The sequence below is a fragment of the Siniperca chuatsi genome, linkage group LG10, assembly GCF_020085105.1.
Source record: "Siniperca chuatsi isolate FFG_IHB_CAS linkage group LG10, ASM2008510v1, whole genome shotgun sequence".
Classification (NCBI taxonomy): domain Eukaryota; kingdom Metazoa; phylum Chordata; class Actinopteri; order Centrarchiformes; family Sinipercidae; genus Siniperca; species Siniperca chuatsi.
In genome coordinates, this window is record NC_058051.1 from 28,452,507 (window position 1) to 28,475,133 (window position 22,627).

General features: G+C 38.9%; 2 protein-coding genes across 4 annotated transcripts in view; one reads left to right on the top strand and one right to left on the bottom strand.

Annotated features, from left to right (window-relative positions):
* oprl1 (opiate receptor-like 1) overlaps window positions 1-22,627 on the bottom strand; it is a 101,472-nt gene that overhangs the window by 9,039 nt on the left and 69,806 nt on the right. For both annotated transcript variants that reach the window (XM_044210132.1, XM_044210133.1), the window contains exon 5: window positions 19,301-19,391. In XM_044210132.1, coding sequence (XP_044066067.1) covers window positions 19,301-19,391 — 91 coding nt within the window. The remainder of the gene's footprint in view (window positions 1-19,300; window positions 19,392-22,627) is intronic.
* LOC122882599 (extensin-like) lies at window positions 6,318-22,610 on the top strand. Of its 2 annotated transcripts, none has more exons than XM_044210135.1 (4): window positions 6,318-8,123; window positions 19,335-19,413; window positions 19,699-19,836; window positions 20,991-22,610. In XM_044210135.1, the coding sequence occupies exon 4, from the start codon at window positions 21,108-21,110 to the stop codon at window positions 21,792-21,794; it is 687 nt and encodes a 228-aa protein (XP_044066070.1). In that variant the 5' UTR covers window positions 6,318-8,123; window positions 19,335-19,413; window positions 19,699-19,836; window positions 20,991-21,107; the 3' UTR covers window positions 21,795-22,610. The 2 variants fall into 2 exon arrangements, with proteins under 2 accessions (XP_044066070.1, XP_044066069.1); XM_044210134.1 differs by lacking the exon at window positions 6,318-8,123 and adding an exon at window positions 16,128-16,270.

The following is a 22,627-nucleotide window of genomic DNA, read 5'->3' on the forward strand; positions in this document are numbered from 1 at the left end:
ATATGCTTAATTTATTGCTTTGAAATACGTGTCATCGATACGAGTCATCCTGCGACATTATTTTATGAGACATCACACTTACTTTGTTCTTCATGTGAAAATGTTTTTCCATTTTTCGCTGTAAATACAATTTAAGGATTATACTTTGGTATGGCTTGAGAAAATTCAGCAAAAACTTTGTTTTGAAAAATCAAGATAATCAAATTAAAACATACAGCTGTTTTTGCACTTCCTCAACGATATTTTGAACTTAAAGGTCCAGTGTGTAACATTTAGGAGGATCTATAGAAAGAAATGGAATATAATATTCACAAGTATGTTTTCATTAGTGTATAATCACCTGAAATTAAGAATTGTTGTGTTTTCATTACCTTAGAATAAGCCATTTATATCTACAGAGGGACCGAGTCCCCTTCAACGGAGGCTGACATGTTGCACCGCCAGGTTTCTACAGTAGCTCAGAACCAACAAGCGAGTTTCACAGCTACCGTAGTTTTTCCTACACGCTAGATGCCACTAAATCCTACACACTGCTCCTTTAAGAGGTATAAAGTATTGAACTGCTTACAAAGGCAGTTTAATACTTGCTTAGTCAGCCCATTGAAACGACAGCACGCTCTGAGCCTGGCGGAGCACAAAGAGGGATGAAAAGAAGGAAAAATCTCCTTTGCTTCTGAATGTTTTACAATCCATTTGTCAAAGAAACAACACATCGTCAAAACAGCGAATTATTACATTTTAGATGCGATCTGGTTCTGGGATTTCTGCCATTAGATAAAATGTTTTAATCAAAACTCTTAAATGAGCTGAGATTAAAGATTAGATTTTTTAAAATCCTGAGGTTGTTTACAAGACCAATAAATCAATCTGACTTCAAATTTAAGTGATAGCAATGAGCCTTTAAAGTGTAGCAGGATGTTGGAGAACACTACAGCCAGAGCAGAGGTTTGCACTCTGCGTGCCTTCTAGTTAGTCTGATTATAATAATTATCCTGCATGAACAAGTGTGTTTTTAATGAATTAGTGAAATTTTACTCCCTCGAGAGCAGCACTTAAAATTAATTATTGCCTGTTTTTTCCCCAGTTTTTAAGAACAGGGACACCACTTTAACATAAAAACTTTAGAAATGTTTTTTTCCTACTTTAAAACCTTTATTTTCAACAATGTACACATTTAGTGGTGTTTTTGACTTATTTTTTCTTCACCAAAGTCACAAGTAACTTCTCAGACTTATGATGTAGTGGTTATGGCTATAAAAGAAACATAAATGCAGTGTTTTTGTTTTGAATTAAATCCTTAAACTGTGTTTGCACCAGGAAGATAAGGCAGGACACACCTACACATACACACACACACACACACACACTGCAGAATAGACTGCATAAATATTCAAGACAAAACCAGATAGATCAAACAAATAGGAATAGAAACTGTTGAAAGAAAAAGTTGATCTATTATTCCATTTGGTGGTGGATGCTTTTATCCGATGCATTTTGCAGGGCCATGAGTGTGCACGATTTATAGTGTGTGGGTGTCCTCAGTAAAAATGGAAGCCGTAGCCCCGGCTCCATTACTGCCACGCTCCAGCCATTGATCAAAAACACAGTAAAAGTCTGTGTGAAAGGACAGGAATAGTAATAACCTGCTTGATAAGGCTGTGAAGCTGTGTTTTATAAAAAAAAAAATGCTGTAAATGGCTCTCTGTCCCCTGAGGGAGAAAGTGGTAACATGTTATAAGTAGAATCTAAGAAAAGCAAAGTTGCTGCTCCATTTTGTACCTATCGAACAGTTGAAATTATAGCTTTATGGGGTCTCTGACGTTATCTTCTCATTTCTGCCTTCATGTCATCTTCCCCTTCTCGCCTGTCTTCATCTTGAGGACACTGCTTCCTCTGTGTCTCGTTTCCTCTTTTTAAACAGTGCTGATATTTCTGACAGTGAACCTTGCGGACACCTTGCTCAGAGACAAGTTAACAGCTCGTCAGTACACTGACATACACCACAACATTAAGACCTAAATAACGACAGCTTCAGCTTCTAAACAGCTACATATGAGAGCATTTGTTGACACACATCAACATGAAGACACGTAGACTAACATAAAGCTAAAATACACGTTAAAAACAACATAAAAACAAGGAAAGTGCCCTGTCTGAGAAGTCTAGTGTTTAAAATGTTCACTCTGCGGCCCACTCTAGCTCTGCCAGTCATGAAGTAAGACGTCTTTGTACTTTGATGTCTTCTGACTCACCCAAATTCACAACTGGCTTTTCTGGCTCCAGTCAACTATGTTATGCGCCAACCCCAACAAACATTCAATTTCAACATGATTTGCATCACATAAAGGAAGTATACATGTCATTTCATAAGTACGGGGGTCAAAACTTGTGTTAATACAATACTTCATCCAAAACACAGTCACAGTGGAGACTTATTTTAGTTACACTATTACAATGCACAGTCCAGTTTTCCATGACATGAGCTTATTATTGTGTGACAAGCTAATTATTCTACATTATATTATCAATAATATTATTATTATTATATTACATAGTTGGAGGGAAGTTAGTATTAGAGCTCTTGAAATATTTCATCATAGAAACAGCTACTGCAATACAAAGTAAGCTAGTTGAGCTAGTTTTAAGCTTGTTTGCACTTAGTCACTTTGTGCCAAAGGTCAGCTTTTTACTCCGATATCTGTGATGTGGTGTTGTCACGCCATATGACCTTCTCAAAAATGTGAAGGTGTGTTCCCAATTTTTAGCAGGCTGTGTGAACCGATCAGAACTGCAACTTTTTCTTTATATTTACTAAAGCCAGCAATAGCAACTGGAGGTTAGAGACAAAACCGGAAATGGACCAAATGAAAAAAAATTGTCAGGCCACATGAGGTCAATTTGTCATACAAATCATTTTGCCTTCACATGATTCATATCCGCAACATGTAATCTGTTTCAGCGTTTGTGCTCACCTTGAACATTTTCGTAAGACTGTGTTACTTACATCCAAATCCACAGCACCAGAACACTGCTGCACTGACTCAGTAATACATTTAAATGGAATCATTTTCCACTTGTTTAATCATCAACACTTGTATTCACAAACATACACTGTATGTACATGACGTTTGCCAACGCTTTTCAACAGATGTGATTCCAAACACACACACACACACACACACTGTATATGCACACACCTACACACATTCCCTGTGAGTTTTATTTTGACAGGAGGAAATAAAGTTTACCCAGACTGCATTAATGCAAACACATTCCCATACATAAAAACACACACAAACATATTGTCAGTATTTTGACAAGAGAAATTAAATACCTCAGCTCTCATCTCTCTGAGGAGCTGTTGTCTGATAGGTGGAAGTCTCAGAGACGGGATTTATTGCTACTCCATTAAAGCTTCTCTGCAGCGCTGGATGCTGCATGCGAAAAGGTTAAGCTGCCATCATTCGATAGCTGTTAGCAAAAATCACTCAATGGCTGTTTCAAAATATCTCACCTTTTGAAATGTCAATGGATGACTTTCACTTTCCTCTGTTTCTATACAAACTAGTGTTGTCACATGTTTTAAACCATGAATGAAATAGTATTCACAATTAGCCCAGATTAACCTTCATTAATTCAAGGCTTAATGTCAAACAAGTTCACATCATCATGTTGGAAGAAGCAAATTGTGGTAATGTTTTGTTGCTACAACAAAGAACGTTAAACTCATAGTTCCGCTTAGGTACTCTCCACCATGTCATCAGCGAATTTATCATCATGTCTTTTTCATCAATTTCTATAATTTTTATAAATTTTCTTGGTGTGGATGGTGCCATCATTTACCTACTGCACAAGGCTTACTCTCACCTGGAAAGGCCTGGGTGCACGGTGAAAATGGATCTACTCATCCATTGTCGGCTGAATTACTGGGGACAATGAGGATGAGTATAGGAATCTGGTGGAGAGATTTGTCGGCTGGTGTAACATCAACCACCTGCAGCCAAACATCAGCAAGACAAAAGAGCTGGTAGTGGACTTCTGACGGAACAGGAAGCCACCTACACCTATCACCATTCAGGGTGAGGAGGTGAATGTGGTGGAGTCATACAAGTTCCTGGGGGTACACCTCAACCACAGACTACACTGGTCAGATGATGGTGGTGCCATCTAAAGGAAGGACAAAGCTGAATGTACTTTCTGAGGAGGCTCAGGTCATTCAATGTGTGTAATAGGCTGTTTCACATGTTCCACGAAACAGTGGTGGTCTTCTTTGCTGTTGTGTGCTGGGGAGGCGGCATTATGGCTGGTGATGGAACATACTGGAGAACCCATCTCATCCCCTTCATGAGGAGATGAACGACCTAAGAAGCACCTTCAGTAACCGTCTCATCCTACCGAGGTGTTCGAAGGAGCGCTCCAAGTGCAGCCATTCGACCACACAGTGATGCCTGCTGTAATGACTTCAGTCTCAGCCAACTCTGGGGTTTCTGGGGCCTTGCATGATGGTCACCCCTCATGAACTGTACTATACTGTATTGACTATACATGTGGACACTATTTGCACTGTATTTGGAGAAAAGGAACACTGGAAACATGGATCTCAAAGGACATACTGTATATAAAAAATGTAAGCGGCCACATGTTTAACAGCTAGATGTAGGCCTGCTCCGTCTGCAGAGAATAACGGTCATATTGGAGGACAGTAGAACAAGATTTATATCTAAACCCAAAACTTAGTTTCAATACAGGAATTAGTCTCTGGAGGGATACTTAAGATATGAGGGCAAAAAGAAGTAAAATTATCGTCTTTCTTCCATACTTGTTTTTTTGTTTGTCTTGTCTTTCTTCACCATCAATCTTGATTCTTCCCTTTAGCATTAACTTTTCCATATTATTTCTTTTTTCATTTCACATTTTTTGCTTCCCACATTATCTCTACCATCAGTTTCCTCCATTTCTTTCTTTTATATATAACCATGAATCTGTGTCCCATCCTGGTTTCCATTTCACAGTTGATGATTCTCCACCTCTGCTTTAGTTTTTCTCATTTATCACTTCTTTCCCCTCTATTGCATTTTGCCTACCTCTATTTTTGCTTTTCTTCCAGCTTGGATCATCTGTATTTTTTTCTCGCTTCCGCTGTTCTTCTCATCTATTGCTTTTCAACTCCTTGATTTTGCTCTTCCTTACTTTCCTCACCTCTGGTCCAGATCTATTATTTTCTCTTTGTGTTCATCTTGCTTAAACCTCTCTGTTCATCAGCTTTTTGTCTTGTTTTTTGTTCCCCCATTTTGCTCTTGTCTGCCTTTCTCTGTTCTTTCACTGTATTATCTTCTCTTTTTCTAGACTTGATCTGTTCTTTTTCTTCTCTCGTTTTTCCTCCCATTTTCACTCAGTGTCCTGTTTTGTCCATTCTCTCCTCTTTTGGACCTCTCTTTTCTTGCTTGCTTGCTCTTGGTCACTTCTCCTCTTTTATGATTTTCTCTTTATTTCTTTACCTGTATTCTCTGCGGAAAATAACTTTTCCGTTCTCCAATTGGCCTGTGTCTGCTCTCTTGCATTTTATGTCTTTTTTTCTCTCCTCTCCCCTTTCCCCTCCCTCTTCATTTTTTCCTTCTTCCTTTCACCTTTCACTCATCATTTCTTTATTTTCTTTTCTCTCCTCCCCCTATGGCTTCCATTTTCTATCTGAGGACAATAGCTGTGGTCTTGCAATGATTGGATCCTGCAGCCCTCCCAACTGAACACACTTTTATCAGAAGCTCAGAAGTTTAAATGTTGACACCATCTTTATGGGAATGTTTTATTGAATCTGTTCTAACCTTCTCTTTTATTTGCTGGTTTGGGTCACTTACCTTTAAAAACTGGAACAGGTTAAAAGAAATTGTTAGAATGTGCAGTAAAATTGCAGGCACAAATCTGACTGACCTCTCCCAAGTGTACAAAGTCAGAGCCACAAAGAAGGCCCAGTCAATCCTTGCTGACCCTAGTCACCCTTTGTTCGGTGAGTTCTGGTTGCTTCCATCTGGTCGCAGATATAATCTGCCAAGATTCAGGACCAATAGATTTAAAGAACTCATTGGTCCCTGCTGCTATTGGCCTTTTGAATAACATTATGCAATTCTATGGTTTTTGTGTGAATTGTTTGTGTGTTGATTAGTGACAAAGTGACAAATTGCCCTTTAGGATAATAAAGATTACCTTGAACTTTGAACCTTAAAGCTTGTTATATCAGTTAAACAGCAGCCTCAGTAGCTGCTGAGTCCCAACATCCTGATGCCACGTTTGATATTTTACCTGAATTTTAGGATTAAACAAAACACGGCATGATTTGATAATGCAGTCTACTGCTAAAGTCGTGTAATTATCTTCACCATGGTGCAACAGTGTTCAGTACAATTTCTGAAATCTTTAATTGCATGGGTTACTGATAAAGCAATGATATGTAAAATTAAATTGTCACATGTCATTACCTTGCTTTGTTAATGATAACACTTATCAACCTTTAAAGTACAAGGCAGCATTGGAATAACTATTGAAATCTCTTATGTAAAAGCAAAACTTTAGTCAGGGCAGCACTAGACTGTAGGAGGACCCCGTCAGTTAAATACATATCTGATGATAATAGTGACATTAGGTAAAACAATACTTGACTACTAGGCCTTTACAAAAGTTTCTAAAAAGAAATGACAAATATCAAACTTATACAGCGTCTTAATTGTGCTTCTCTCTGTTTCATATCATTGTAAACAATACACTGTAACTTAGGTAAATCTGAAAAAAAAAGAAATCTGAAGACAGAATGTGTAACGGGCACTTGTTATTTTTTGACATCTTTCAACAATTAATAATGACTTGAATTGAAAACAAGACTAAGTATATAGCTATATTTGCAGATCTGTGAGGCTGTATATAAGTATGGTTCTTTGAGCAAAATGCTATCATCAGCTGTGTAAATGCTAACAAAAAGTTATTTACTAATTAATTATTAACTAACTAAGTATAGCTGAGGTTGATGGGAATGACATTAGTTTTACAGGAAAAATTTCTATCCACTGATTGCGATAGAGGAAAAGTCAAAGGCTCTCCAAAGTGATTACAATTCAACCTGAGGGGGACATAAATGTACGTACCAAATTTCATGGCAATTCATCCGATAGTTAAACACAAGTGCAAATGAGTGAGGAATGGATTAAACATTGTCTTTATCTGCTCTAACATAAGCTGCAAACATTAGCATGTCCAGCTAACTAGCTTACTACCTACAGTACCTCCAGCAAAACTTGTGTTAGATACCTTTGCATTTTCCAAACTCAAGGGGTTAAATTGGGATTTGTTGGGACGTTTGCAAGGTCCGCTGCACTGAGATAACTTCTGTTGTGAATTGGCGCTGGTGAGAATGCTAATGTTATGTCTGGGACATGTATCTTCTTATCTACACTTATAAAATCTGCTAGTGAGAGTCATCATTTTAGCCGACAAAATCCACGGTTGTCAGCTAGAAATTAGAAGCCTGCTTTTGTTTACTTCTGTGTGGAATCGAAGACATAGTGTTTCAAAAATTACTTCAAATTTCAATATTAAATCTGCCACCGTTGTCACTATAAACAGCATATGTGCAGTGCGAGACTGAGCTTGGTTAATTCAACGCTGAGTTATGATCAGGAAGGTTAGTATATGGTTGAGGTTGGAAAATCTACTTTAAATCAACATTTCTACAGCAGTCACAGTTTAAATGTTGAAAAAATGCCATTGAATCAACATTGTACTTGGGCCATGTTTTTAACATTAAAAATACTAACATTTAATCAATATGTGTCAATGTGCCTACTTTCCAACCAAAATATTTTAAATAAGGACTGGGGAACAATTTTAAGAGGGTGTGGGACACGTTTGTTTTAAAAACAGCACTTACTCACTTCACATCTTCAATTTCTTTGGTTTTAAATGACAAAGAAAACTAAATAATTTATATGTAATGAGGAAAACATCTTAATGTCGTTTTTGGAGGGAAATGGCAAAGAGGAGTGAGATCCAAACCCTCCCCAAGAAAAAAAGGCAATTTTCAACTGCTCCAACTGCCCAGTGTTTTCATCATTTCACACCAGCTTGTGGAGAAGGAGGTAAGTTTTAATCTTTTAACTAAGGAAAATGCTATATCAACTCAGAGCTGTGCATGTGCTGTGCATGAACGTGCTCAAAGAGCGCCATTCATTGAACGTGCTCATGGTTTCGGTGAATGGTGAACTATCCGTTTGCAACTAATGAACCTGAGCGGCATTCAGTCCCGCGAGAGTTAATGACGCTCACGCACTGTGTTTTACGGCACCCGGCACCTCTAAAAATAAAAAGTGCTTCACCGAGAAAGAAATAAAATACAACAGTGAAAGATAAAATACATGCCTCTGGCAGTAACTGAGCTGGGCTTTGCCCTTGTTTACCTGCTTTTGCATGAAAACCTTGCAGCTCTAGTTAGATCTTCACTGCCCTGCATATTGTCTCTATAGTATTTAAAATAGCCTGTATGAACTGATTCCTGCGACAGGTTGAACTGTCCAGGTGTTCCTAAGGCCCAAAGTCACTGGGATGGCTTTCACCCGCGACCCCTAAATCGGTAGAAAATGGATGGATGGATGGAACTGATTCTAAGTGGCTGTTTTCAGACTAAATCTTGTATTAGAGTCTGAGCTCATGAGTCGTCAGACTTTGTGGGACAAGACTTTTATTTTAAAACCTTTGTGTGATCGCATTTTTAACACAGTGACAGACAACACAGTGATTGTCTGTCACTATATGTACTTGGATACTGATCCAGATGAAAACTTTTATTTTCTATTATTAAAATTATAAATGTAGTAGTATAGTGCAGCCATGCAGGAAGTTTGAGTGCTTTCTAGACAACCATCAAGTTTGACAGCTCTGGGATTGACAACCAATGGCAAACCTCATCAACATTTCTTAAAACAAGTGCCTAGAGTGTAACTCCAACTAGAATGAGCCAATTTCAAAATAACAGCTGATGTGATGTGATCTGGCCTATTCAACCTGTTGAGGGTCGAGATCATTTTTGCATGCTGAGCGGTCTAAATGATTTCAGTCTTTGTGGTTGATGCCTGCCTCTTGTGGATTTAGTCATATGTTCTGCCTCAGGGCTGTTTTCCACTAATTGAGTAAAATATCCTGCAAATGAAAATGAAAGTCCCCATCAGTGCTCACATTTCATCCTTCTGTGTGTTCATTCCTCCTGTCAGAGAGCTTGTGGGCAGGAACTCTGGTTATGGAGGGTTCAAAAGATTGAAAGTCACAAGTTTAGGCTTTAATTCAGGTTTCAGGTGATAGTCGTTTACCTGCTGCAACTTCAAGCTGACAAATGGACTGTGGCAACTTTGAACTTATATAACCTGTTAATGTGTGTGTGTGTATGTGTGTGTGAGAGAGAGTATATGTACATGTTTTTTCCTGTATATGACATATGTATGTCTACAGCTCATCTCACATTGAAGCTTCAGGCAAAACAAAAGGGGGAAAAAATGATATGATGACAGTCAGAAGGCTGTGTGTGTGTGTGTGTGTGTGTGTGTGTGTGTGTGTGTGTGTGTGTGTGTGTACAAGTGTTTGCCAGTTTGATTCCACAAATTTCCACAAGTTGGCATGTGTTCGTAGGTTTGTTCCATGTGTGTGTCCATGGGCATGTCTGCCTTCTCTATGTGTGTATTCTGAGTTACTGTGTGTGCGTGTGAGTGTCTATCCTTAGGCGATACAGCACTTGTCATAAAAGTTTTATCTGGTTGTGACAGCAAGGGAGGGGGCACAAAACTACACACACATGCACACACACTATGCATGGTATTTCTCAGTATGAATGGTTCTTTTGTTACAGTTTTCTTCCATCACACTTTATCACTTGTTTTTTTTTTTTTTAGACAGTTTCTCTTAAATGTTTCATCACTCTGCAAGAGGCACAGAACTAACAGAACAGCTATTAATCTGTTTTTATGTATCCTGCAGAACGGAGAATCAGGTCCACTAAAAAGATGTAAAGTTAATGCAGAATTAATGTGTCATTTACATTTTAACGTTATCAGTTTATAATATATAGTAATAGGGACTCTGTAATAAATTGCTAATGCGTCATCAACTGCTGCCTCATACATCATGTACGTACAGTCAATTCAGTCAGATACACTTATATCAAGGAACTGACCATTTAAAGCAAATGGTTCAATATAGCGCAAAAGGCTCTTCGAGGGAGCTCTCAAAGAATTAAAGCGGCAACATTCTGCTGAAAGAACGAATCTACGAGAAACTACTTTGGTCAAGCTGATAATTTGATCTCATTAATCTCATTATTATACTGTAGCATATGGTTACATCATATCTTAAAATGTGACACAGCAGCATTTGCACCGTAATGCGTTTTAAGAATAAAACATGAACTGATGATTTTTTGGCTCTGGTAGGGAGGAACCAAGGCACACAGAAAACAGATGACCGTTATTTGTACAGAGCCGCTTAATAATAGCAAAGACATAGCACATTCTTTCCAGCATTGTACTGAAGATGAAATACAGAAACACGAAATGCGACCCAGGAGGCAGTGTGGTAAGAAGGGTGGTGGCAGGCCTGATAAAAGGACATAATATTATTGCCACCACAGAATGATGATATTGTACTGGAAACAAGAAAATAGGAGAAACAGGAGTGATTTATCACATAGCATGGGTGGAAGCACTGCATGTGCTCTATTGAGACCACCCACTGTAAGCTAATACTGTAAAGAGCTTGGTTTTTTGAATCCTGCACATACTCTGATAGCTACCTTAAGAGTCCAGCAGTAGAAATAATTGTTACTGATCTGTAAATTATAATGTGACGAAATATAAGATTGTACTTTCTTAGCATAATCTTTCTCTGAAAAAAAAAGATTCAATCCGAGACTAATATGCAAACAATCACATTAAAACTTATCATCAGTATCATCATCAATCCAAAGTAATGATACGTGACACATTACCTCATTATACTCTATGTATCACTGCTTTCACAATAACTAGCTCATAAAAGATATACCACACCATCGTAGATGATGAGGCATGGCAGCATTAATTATGCATTGTTACTATAATGGCATTATATTAGCATATCTCTTTGCTTTTGTAATTACTCATTCATTAAAGTTTACATACTGTAGCCTTGAGTAGACGCAACAGCAAAGACAAAACACGAGGGAATGAACTTGTGTTATGAACTCAAGTTATTCCACTTCACCATATAAAGAGCTAAACTCTTAAATTATAATTCATAACTTTACATAAATAAATAACAGTGTTTACATGACCAAACAGTGACCCTCCTTCCTGTTTGGTTGAGATTGTTCATCAGGGTGCATCTTCTTAGTTTTACCTCTCTCTCCAATAACTCATGGCTCAATCTCATACCAGCCCTTACACCCCCACCCGATCCCCACCCACCTTTGTTTGCAGTAATGAGGGCTGTTCAGTTAGGGCAGTGGATGTGGACTATAAAACCATCCAACTGTGAGTCTGCACAGGTGATGGCTTATTAAACTCCACTACAATTAAACTGCTTTGTTATTGATTGTAATAATTATTGCAGTAATTCTTTTTTAGCTTTTCTGGTAGTCCATATTTATTATTGGTATGCTTTTTTGTGCTCATTTTGTGGTCATCAGTTGTTTTTGCCTGCCAAAAAAGACCCATATGACTCTTTTATATGTTTCTGATCTGCTACCTCTATTCAATTCAATTCAGTTGTATTTATACAGCGCCAATTCATAACAGAAGTTATCTCATCGCACTTTTCATATAGAGCAGGTTTAGACTGTACTCTTTATCGATTATAATAATTACATATCAATATAATATCTATTGGTAAGGTTTTGTTTTAGGCACAAAAACTACCTGCTTAAAGACTGCAGTCATTGTTAAAAGAAAAGAAGAACAGTTGACTATTGGCAGGAGGAAACAAACAGCAGTCTCCCATGACTACGTTGCAAATACCAGCATCACACTACTTCCGCCTTTGCTGCTGATGGACGAGTCATAATTCACACAGCCAGAACCAAACCCAATGTGTGTAGGAGCAGAAGCAATACACTTTGAAACACACTTTGACACACTTCCTACAAGTCTTTTGGATGGATTAGTCAGCGCATCTATTAGTGACAGCAGGGTGGCTGCTGATTATAGCCTCCTTCCTGCCACTGTGTCCTTGGGCAAGGCTTTTGACCCCAATTACTGAGAGCGGCGTGCCATGACTTTCCCTGCAGCTGTCCGGTTATGAAGCTGCTCTGTCCCATGTTTGTTTAGAAGAGACAGGAAGAGGAGAGGAATAGAAGGGGAGTAAAGTTAACCTTTATTTTCCCTGAATGTCAATTTGTTGTACAGCTAGCAGTCACATTAAGAACACAGATGATGAACAAATAGCTACAGGACAGGGCCAACAAATTGTACATACATACGAGGCAGAGGAGAGGAGAGATGAAGAGGATGAGAATGGCATGTAAATAAAATGAAGCAAATGAGAATGTGACGAAGATGGGAATAAAATAAAAATGAAATGAAAATGAGAGAGGTGTAAATAAAATGGAATGGAGATGTAAATGAGTGTAGATAAGACGAGAATGAAATGAAGAACGTGTGAATGAAAAGAGAATGAAACAAAGGAGGTGTGAACAGCATGATCAAGGTGGGAATGAAATTAGAATGAAATGAAGAGGATGAGAATGAGATGAAGATGAGAATAAAATGAAATCAGTAAGAGAAGAGGACATCCAAGAGACCAAGATAAGACAAGAAAGATAATAATGAAATTAATGAGTTGAGAATAAAATAAAACTGAAATGAAGGGAATGGCAATAAGATATGAATGAAATTGAAGTGATGAGAATGAAATGAAGCAGACGAGACTCAAATAAAGGTGAGAGGAAATCAATTAGATGAGGATGGAATGGAGATGAGAATGACAAATATAATCGGAGATGAGAATAAATGAGATTACAGTGAGTATGTAAATTAAATTAGGGAGAAGGGAATGAAATGAAACGAAAAAATGATAGATGAATAAGGTGAAAAGGAGAAAGGAAAAGAGCAGGAGTTGAGGAAATAATTGTGAGAGGAAAACAGAGAAAAGGAGACGAAGGAAGAAAAAGCAGGAGAGCAGAGATAACTTACAGTGCAGACGTAGCTCAGCTGTAGAGTAGACTAATAAAAATGATTATAGGATTAGGTTGTAGCTGCAGGCAGAGACTGGATCAATATCTTACCACTAGACCTCTCGTTCCCCTGCTGGCTATAACATATTACTCAATTTAACTGCAAAATAGTGTGCTATGTGTGGCCATCTGGAAAATCATTGACTGTTTCAGTTTGTGATTTTCTTTCTGTTTAGCATAAACATAAATATGAAAAGCATGATTGTTGTTTTTTCCGTGTTTGTGTCCCACCAGTTCGTCTTCCAGTTCTTCAGTAGAGACTTATTTATGTGCATTCATTCTCAAAGCAACATTACAAATGTATTTATTTACACAGAACAAAGAAAACACAGCAACAGAGAGCATAAATAAGAGTTAGGGGAAAATCTTGAGATAAAATGGGTTTTAAGATGGATTTTAAAAGAGGTCACTGACAGATTTGGGAACAGCAAGGAGAGCTGCCAGAGGTCTCTGGCCTCGATCAGACTTAGAGAGGAAAATCAATTCACAGACAAGCAAGAACCTGACCATGCAAATCTATAAAAAGCAGTAGCAAAATCAGTTCTAAAACTGACAGGCAGCCAGTGAAGGGCAGAAAGGATTGGAATAACAAGATTCTTGGAGCATGTTGGCAGTCTGGCAGCACTAGTTACAGTTAGAAGGCATTTTGCTTGCTGGGACAAGAGGAAAGCCAGTTGCAGTAATCAAACCTGGAGGGAAGAAAAAGCGTTGATGACCGTCTCCTGGTCTGTGGATCAAAGAAAAGAGCTAATCTTGGCGATATTACTTCGTTGGATTACACACGATTAAACTTCGGCAGTTTAAGAATCAAATTAAAATTAGTCACATTGCTACAAATCATGTACGTATAACATATTCAGAATGAAAGTGGCAAAGACACTGTTTCCGGATTCACTAGTATTATCTAGTCTGTTGCTTTTTATAGAGAAACCAAGCCCGATATTCAGACTGAGTGGACATTTTTTGCCACTTCATTATTCAGTCTGAAATTGATGGAGGATCTGATTTTGCCTTCAACAATCACTAGTGACTGAAATATCCAGCTGCTCTGGTTTGAAGTTAACAGAACAGCTGTCAATAACGAAGCCGATTTTTTGGAGATTATTTTTAAAAATCTGCATGTATCTTTATATTTATATTAACATTGGCAGTCTTCTTTCCCACCTTTTGCTGATGCACTGCTATGTTTATTAGCTTTCTCTACCAACCAGTGGGAGATCAGTGGAATAGCTTGAAACCATTAGCAAGGATGTGTTTTGCATTACACGCATACTGTATGTGCGTACATGTGCGTCCTTGTGCGTGTGCACGTATAGCACGAAATATAAACACAGCAAGGACCCCCTCATCATCGCATTGCTCCATAGCATCACCAGTGGTCAAAAACGTGACTGGGTACCTTTAAATAAGCAGTAATGCATAACAAGGTGTTTTGATTTGTTACTATTTTAACAAAGAAAAAGAATATTTTGGACAAAGAAATAAACCAAAAGACACCACTTGCCTCTACAAAAATCATGAAGCAGCAAAGTTAATGCAGGTCAACAGTTTAACACCCCGATACTTGGATTAAAGTCTTGGCGGTCTGTTATCAGACTGTACCAGCATCCTTTTATCTACTGTGTATGATATAAATAGAAAGAAGAAGAACATATAAAGAGGCAGACCGATACTGAGGGAAAGTAGGGTAGAAGGGTTTTCCCTAATGAAATACTATTAAGTTGAAAGTTTGAAATCTGATAAGGGAAATCACTCTTTTTTGAACTGCTCACAACTCATAAATGTGATATGATAAGGGGATCGTATTGGGGGGGGGGCTCACAAATAAAACAAGATGGGAACCACTGGCTTAGATTATAAAACATAGCCTGATGGTGGCACTAGCGGAAAGGTCGAGGGATGACAAATACTGATTGGAGTCAACTTCTCAGGGCCGTGATTGTTCATACCAATTATTATGGCAATCCAAGTTGTTGAGATAACCTGGTAAAGATTGATTTGAATATTTAAATTACTATATATTGACATGTACTTGGGATAGAACAGATGCTATACAATGAAGAACATTCATTTAAACGCTCTTGAAACAATTTTTATATGTAACATCGACATCTAAAAAACTAATTTAGCCAAGTTTAAACCTGGACATCTAGATGTCTTTTGACCAAAAGCAAAAAAAATAACATTAAACTTGTCCTCTCCTTTCTAACTTTATCTAAACATGTCATAAACAGTAAAGTCACTCTGTCATAACACAAAAGAGTAAGAAAGCTAACCTAAAAAAGAATAGAGGCAAGAAATGTAGTTTTATAAGCAAGAAATGGCAGCAGCTGTGGAAGAAATGTTGAGCTACTAGTGTTAACAACCATGTTTACCTACTGATGACAGATTTTGGTCATTTTCAGCTTTGGGTTTGTATAAACCTCATGTAGAGCACCTTATAAAAGTCTTTGTGCACTTGTTACCATAGAAACTGAGGAGAGTCATTTGAATTTTTTGGCCTTTTTAGGAGAAGAGCCACCATCTGTGAGCTGTAACTCCAACAGCACGTTTGTCATGATATCCAAGGCTGCCAGCATGATCAGATCACACACACACACACACACACACACACACACACACACACACACGAACAAATGCTCATCATCACACTCACACAACCCTATAAGGCAAATACACTGCTTTAAAACACACACACACACAACTTAGTATGTGTAGAGTAAAATCTGTTCCACTGCAAGACTTTTCCAATATTAGACTATACATGTGTGTGTGTGATGATCTATGGCAACAGACACACACACACACACACACACACACACACACACACGGTGTATAAAGAAGAAGGACCCAGCTGGATCCACTCAGCAGAAACTGATAAGCAGCTATAAGAAGAGAAATGAAAAGAGTCATCAGGTGTTATCAGCTATCGAAGAGACTGAAGTGAACAAAGAGAGAAAGAGAGAGAGAGACTGTGATGAAGAGTCTTACTTTCCAACAGTTACATACTCCAGCAGGCAGTTGCACCAACTATGCGTGAGTTCAAACGTAGCTGTAGCCGTTTTTATATATGTGACATTTCTGGTTTTCTGTTAAAGTAATGGCTGTTTGCCATTCAGACATAGGTGTCCGTTATACACACGTTTTACAAACCCACAAATAAAAAAATAAGGTTCACAAATGTATTTCTGATGCACACACAAATATTTCTTGTTTAAAATAGAAATCCACAAATATATGTAATTAAAAGTATTTGCAATTTTCATCAAAAACATATTTGGATATTGTTACATGTATATACAAACTGTTGAACTTGAATTTACAAACCGCTCGTCATGCGTGAACAGATCATTTATGTTGTAGTAGAAGAGCAGCACAGAAGAGGTTAACCTGCATGGAGAGGTTGAGCAACTAATAGATTGACATCTCATTAAAGGAAATGGAGTTCAGCTGTGCATCCTGGAAGGGAGGGCTAAAGCCAGACTAGATTTTATTATTTAACTTCAGGTCATGCTCTATCAAATTGTGTGTACAATTGGATTTGTCTTGGCAGCAGCTCCTTTTGAAGGAGAGGGCAATGAATGAGAAAATGAGAAAAAGCAGCAATGAGAAAGTAGATATAGTTGTCAAGTATGGAGAATTATAGCCTTATCGTGAAGGTTTGATGTTAAGGTGGCAGAAGGAGTGGCAAGAAGGGGGGAAAGGCAGATTTTATTATTCTGTTCAATCAGTAACATAAAATCAACTTACACTTTGGATTTACAGTTATAGCAGGGCATTTAGACTAGAGCAGCTAAATGAGAACTCTCTGTGGAGTCTGTGGGAGCTGCAGGTCCACAAAATGATTAATATACCCGACTCATCCTTCCTTCTACTCACAAGGGGTGGAAACAAAGACATGCATAATTCAAACATGAAAACTCAGAGGCCAGTTAAAGCAAATTATTTATAAGACAATTAAATACTGATATAATGTTGTTACTCGCCATTTGTAAATTTTATAAGATCCCATGCTCTCTGATTATGTAATATAATAACTTCTGTGATCTGTTAGGTACAATGGGAACATCGTGAGCAGTGGTGTTTTTCGAACAGACCTGATAGCTGCATCTGAATTCTGATATATCATTAAAATGTTTTCTTAGTTTGGTCTCCATATGATGACAATTTATGGTTGAGAAAAATAAATTCAGAACCACAGTTTATTAATTTCTCATCTCGGAATCTCGGATCCTGCAGCTTGGGCATGTTTAATGGATTATGGTTCTGCTTTATTTGTATAATAATTCCTGTGAAACTGAGTAACTATAATTATGACTTTCTGCTGATTGAATCCAGTTGCACTGAATTCAGTTGTATTTTCCTCATCCAGGTAATCTCAGACATGCATATTTATATGATGTAAATGATGATTTTAGTAATTCACATGTGTGTGTTTCTCTCATTTAAAACATTCAGTCATCTGAACTGTCATTATTCTGTAAAGTTACACAGACTTTGTGCAACAGGTTACATTAAATCTTCAGCTGGACCCACTCAAAGTCATTTAGCTTTTAATAATCAAAAAAATAACAGCTAGTGACTCATGCTGTTATCTCATCGATCTATCAACATAACCTCTGCTGATTGGTTCACATTAGCTTCAGTTGATGTTCGCGATAACAGATCAACATGTATAAAAGCACCGCCTACCAACCAGTTCTCTTGGAAAATAGCATCACCAGTCGTAGAAGATCCATGGATATATTAATAAGACCTAAGTTCTAATAATACATCCATGAGAAGATCCCGTGGCGCTCGGTGCGTAGATCGTGAGAGGGTCTCTTAGGAGGGAAGAGTGTTCAGAGACCAACAAAGCCCTTTACTTTCCCTGACGATTTTTTATATGAGAGATATACAGTAGATTCTCATCGGAGGGATGTTTCAGCGTCTTTAGCTGTATGTTCCCGCAGACTGTATGCACTGCCTTGCGTTACTTTGCTAAGGGTACTTTTATGTTCGTGCTGTGGGCGATGAGAATCTGAGCATTGTGCTGTTGTATACTTATATCATCCTACAACAGAGACTGATTGAAGCACTAAAGCCTTGTACTTGTTGTACTTATAAGATATGAAAGTAACCCTACTTACGGCTTTGAATTTGTATAAATGTTTTTTTATATTTATTTTTTATTTGCTCCCAAGTCTGTTTCACGCCGCTGGGGATGCAGCTGAAAGAATAAGGCTAAAAGTGTCATAAGAATACATTTAAGCAACACATTAATTTAATGGAATACACAAATGTAATTATAGTCAGATCTACTTAATGGGGCAGTGATATTATAAGCCTTATTAACTTACACATTCACACAGTCTGCGATTTTTTTCCAGCTGTCATTCCTGCATTTGGCAGCTGCAACTGTGTTGCTTTTAACCTGAATTATGTGTTTAACTTATTCATATTTGTCTAATATTATAGTTTGCTCTTCGTTTGTAAAATATGCCACTCTGCTCCCAGTAGACTTGTTAATGTTTATGTTAATGCGTTCGTGGCTAGATTGGGAAAACCTGGGTAGACTTACCGAGTTGATAACCACTGTCATGTGACCGCTTAGCATGATTACGGTTGTTAGGGTTTGTGAAGCCAGATAACGAAAAGATATCCTGGGTATGTTGAACTTGCTTTGTAGTACAGGCTTCTGCTGTGTGAAAGTTCATAACATCGAGCATCATGTGGACTATGGCAGGCAGCCGGTTAGAAATCTTTTTGTTTGATAGGAAATGAAGAGGAAAAGGGGCATCGCATGACAACGTGTGTCGAGCCTATTAGTAAGGTGCTGTGCAATAAAAGCTATAAAAACTGGGACAACAACAACACTTGTAAATGGGTTCACTCACATCACACTTCCCAAAGCAATCTCTTGAAGTACAGCTTGAAGCAATTTTTTTCCACACACAACTTTTTCAGCAGCAGATAATGAAATATATCTGTAAAAGCAGTTTAGCACTGTTGCACAACTGTGCAATGTACAGAACAGTACATGCATACCTGCAGTGTGTGTACAATGTACGTGTGTGAATTACTTACTGTCATGCTCTTGTTCTACCTCTACATTTCCCAGGACCATGGCCGGGACGCCAAAGGCCGAAGCCAACACCCACACACAGATATTCACCACCTGAAGACAAGATAACATGATGGTGAATTACATATACAACACTTTTTTAATAATTTATGCAGAGTGGTTGCATAGGAAGATTAATTGTGTAATAACCCTTTTGTCTACAAATCTAAAATGACAACTGGCATGACACTTATGTGAGAAGAACAATACTTTCTATGAGTGCAGTCTATCGTTAACATTCAAATTCACTTGTACAATTGTAAAACAAAAAGTAATTACTTTGCTAATGTTAATAATTTTGTTCACTTGAGTTTAATGATTTATAATTAATATATAGTTTGTTTTCTTTTGCTCTTCTAAGCAATTACATCACTGTTCAAATGCACATCAGTGAGCGATCGCACCACTTACAGCAGGCTCAGTTATAACTTGATGTGAGATGTGAGATGAGAAAGCCATGACGGTGAGTCGGCATACACAATTCCAGGACCCTCTAACGGTATGTGTCCACAGGATCCATCATTTCCACGCTTTCCATTCATTGTCTATGTAGAAATCCCTGCAATGCATTCTGGTAGTGTAGCGTTGCATTTTGAGAGATGGGCCGTCGTGTTGGCCGCTCCTCATTTGCATAAAGTTGAATCTAGGCTACTTATGCAAATCAGGGGCGTCCAGCGTGACTGGCCGCCTCTGGAAAACTCCCCAAAAACATTTAAACTAACCACTGTCGATCTAAAATGAAGACAGATTCAGCAACTGCATGACTTATTTCTCGCCTAAAATGTTTTCAGAAACATATGAACTATTTGGTGAACTATTTTTGTTACATAAGAAAAAGTTTCCAAACGAGTCGCCATGTTAGTCTGGTTTGAAACCCGGGAGCAGACAGTGAAAGCGTTTGTCCAATCAGGTGCAGCCAGGCACTTCCTGTTGTGTTTCAGGGAAGCAGAGCACCTGTCAATCATCTATCGTGACATCCAGTGGCACGCCTATCAAGCGCCCAATGCTGGGAAACGGCGTGTACCATAACTGGTAACACCGTGTCCTAACTGAATGCGAGCATCAGACGCTTTCTGACTACACTCAATCTGTTAAATATGCACGTCTGTTCAATGTAAACAAACCATGTACCTATCAGCTGTGCGCTCGAGATCAGACTGGATTCGTTAGCCACTCAAGTAAAAAGTTACGTTTGCACTTTTTAAGCAGAAAACACGTTTTATGTTGTGATATTTAGATGTTTCTTTATTGCAAGCTAGCAAGCTCTGCTGAGCATCCTGACAGAAAACACACAAAAATAAATCTTCTTTCTAGAAACTTCCAGCTCCCTGGTGATCTCCACACAGCTGCCACCTCATTTAGGTTAATTCCTCATTTAAACTTCATGAATCAACCCTTATTGGTCCATGTTACGGCACTTTCAATGCGAGCAACAGGAATAAATAGAAACAGGGCATCCGACAAAAGTTCAGCTCAAAACGGCGCTGCGCAGTGCTGCCACATACATTACCCACAGTGTCTCATGACCTGCTCTGCTCCTTAGTTTTTCCTTTGTTTCATGTTTTTCTGTCGATGTTTCCTGTTTTATTTTGTATTTCTCCTCTCCTCGCATGTCTGTAACTTCACTTCCTGTCATTGTGTGTTTCCCTACAGCCTTTATCTAGCCTTCAACCGGCTCCCATCTGTTTCTCAGCCAGCTGCTCTCCAGCCTGTATCCTTGTCTGCTAGCAACCAACCTCCTTCCTGGCCCTCAGTCTACTAGCCACCAGCATGCTAGCCTCCAGTCTGCTTCCCAGCCAGCTGGCTCCCAGAATGCTAGCCTCTAGCCTTCATCCCTACCTGCTAACCTCCAGCCAGCTAGCCTCTGACTCCTGCTCCTGGCTCTGTCGGTGGACCAGCCAACTCCTGCTCCTGGTATCCAGTTGGCAGCCTGGCCGACAACAGTTTCTGCAGTCCCCAGGCCCAGTTGGGCCGCAGCCATGTTCTGTCTTGGTTGGGCTGCAGCCACATCCTGTCTCGTTTGGGCCGCAGCTACATCCTCTCCTGGCTGGGCCGCATCCACTTCCTGATCCTGCTGGGCTGCAGCCACCTCCCGATCCTGCTGGGCTGCAGCAATACTGTGATCTTGCTGAACCTCTGCAGTCTCCTGTTTCCAAGCTGCAGTTGTCTTCTGTTCCGGTGCTGAAGCAACCCATAGAGCCCAAGTGGTGGCAGTCTTCTGTTCCTGCTGAGCTGCAGCAGTCACCAGTTCCTGAGCTGCAGCAGCCTCCTGATCCACCTGAGCTGCAGCAATCTCCTGTTTCTGAGCTGAAGCAGTCTCCTGATCCTCCTGAGCTGCAGCAGTCTTCTGAACCTCCTGAGCTGCGGCAAGGTCCTGTTCCTGAGCTGAAGCAGTCTCCTGATCCTCCTGAGCTGCAGCAATGTCCTGATCCTGCTAAGTTTCTGCCTGCTCCCTAACAGATTTGTTTTCTTGAGTTTGGACTGACTTTCCTGGTTTTGATCATTGCCTGCCTGACCATCCATGTAAGCCTTTATCCCTCAACTTTATCCCTAACTTTACCAAGCTCTGCCTCTGTGTCTGCAATTGGGTCCTATTTGTTTTTCATTTTCAAACTTGTAGTCTTCAGACCCAACCGAGGCTGACTCGAGTGACATCACTTGAGGTAATTTATCAGATTTTGCACAGCTTCCTTTGGAGCCACAAAAGGCTTTATACAACTTCTTCCACTTATGCAGTAGTACTCCCAAAGACCTGTGAACAGATTTTGATGTGTAAAAACGGTGGAGTTCCTCTTTGAAGTAAAGTATCTTTATTTTTTTACACAACACAAATCTGAAAGAATCACTGTGATTAGGAGAATTGGACGGAAAAACTCATTCAGCGTTTGGAAAGGCATGTTTCTTAAGATGTCATCACAGGACAGAATGTTTACTTGTCAATGTCGGATGACGAAATTTCTGAAATGGCTTATACTTTGTTTTCTCATACTATCATATGCAGAGGTGTCCACACAAAGTATAGCACATGCCAATATAAATAGACGCCGAACTTGTAACACAGTGCGACACCAGTTTTGCAGTCTTTATTTACCACAAATGCAATTACTGCACAGCTGTTTAAAATGTCAAAACAGCTGTGCAGTTGTTGCACCAGACAATTGGAGTTATCTGGTTATGTAAACTCATGCTTTATTTCCAGTCTGCTTTCCTGTGAAGTCTTAATGAAGACTGGAAAAACATTAAATATGATAAAAATAAAGAACATGAAACAAACAGGCAGCTTGGTTAAG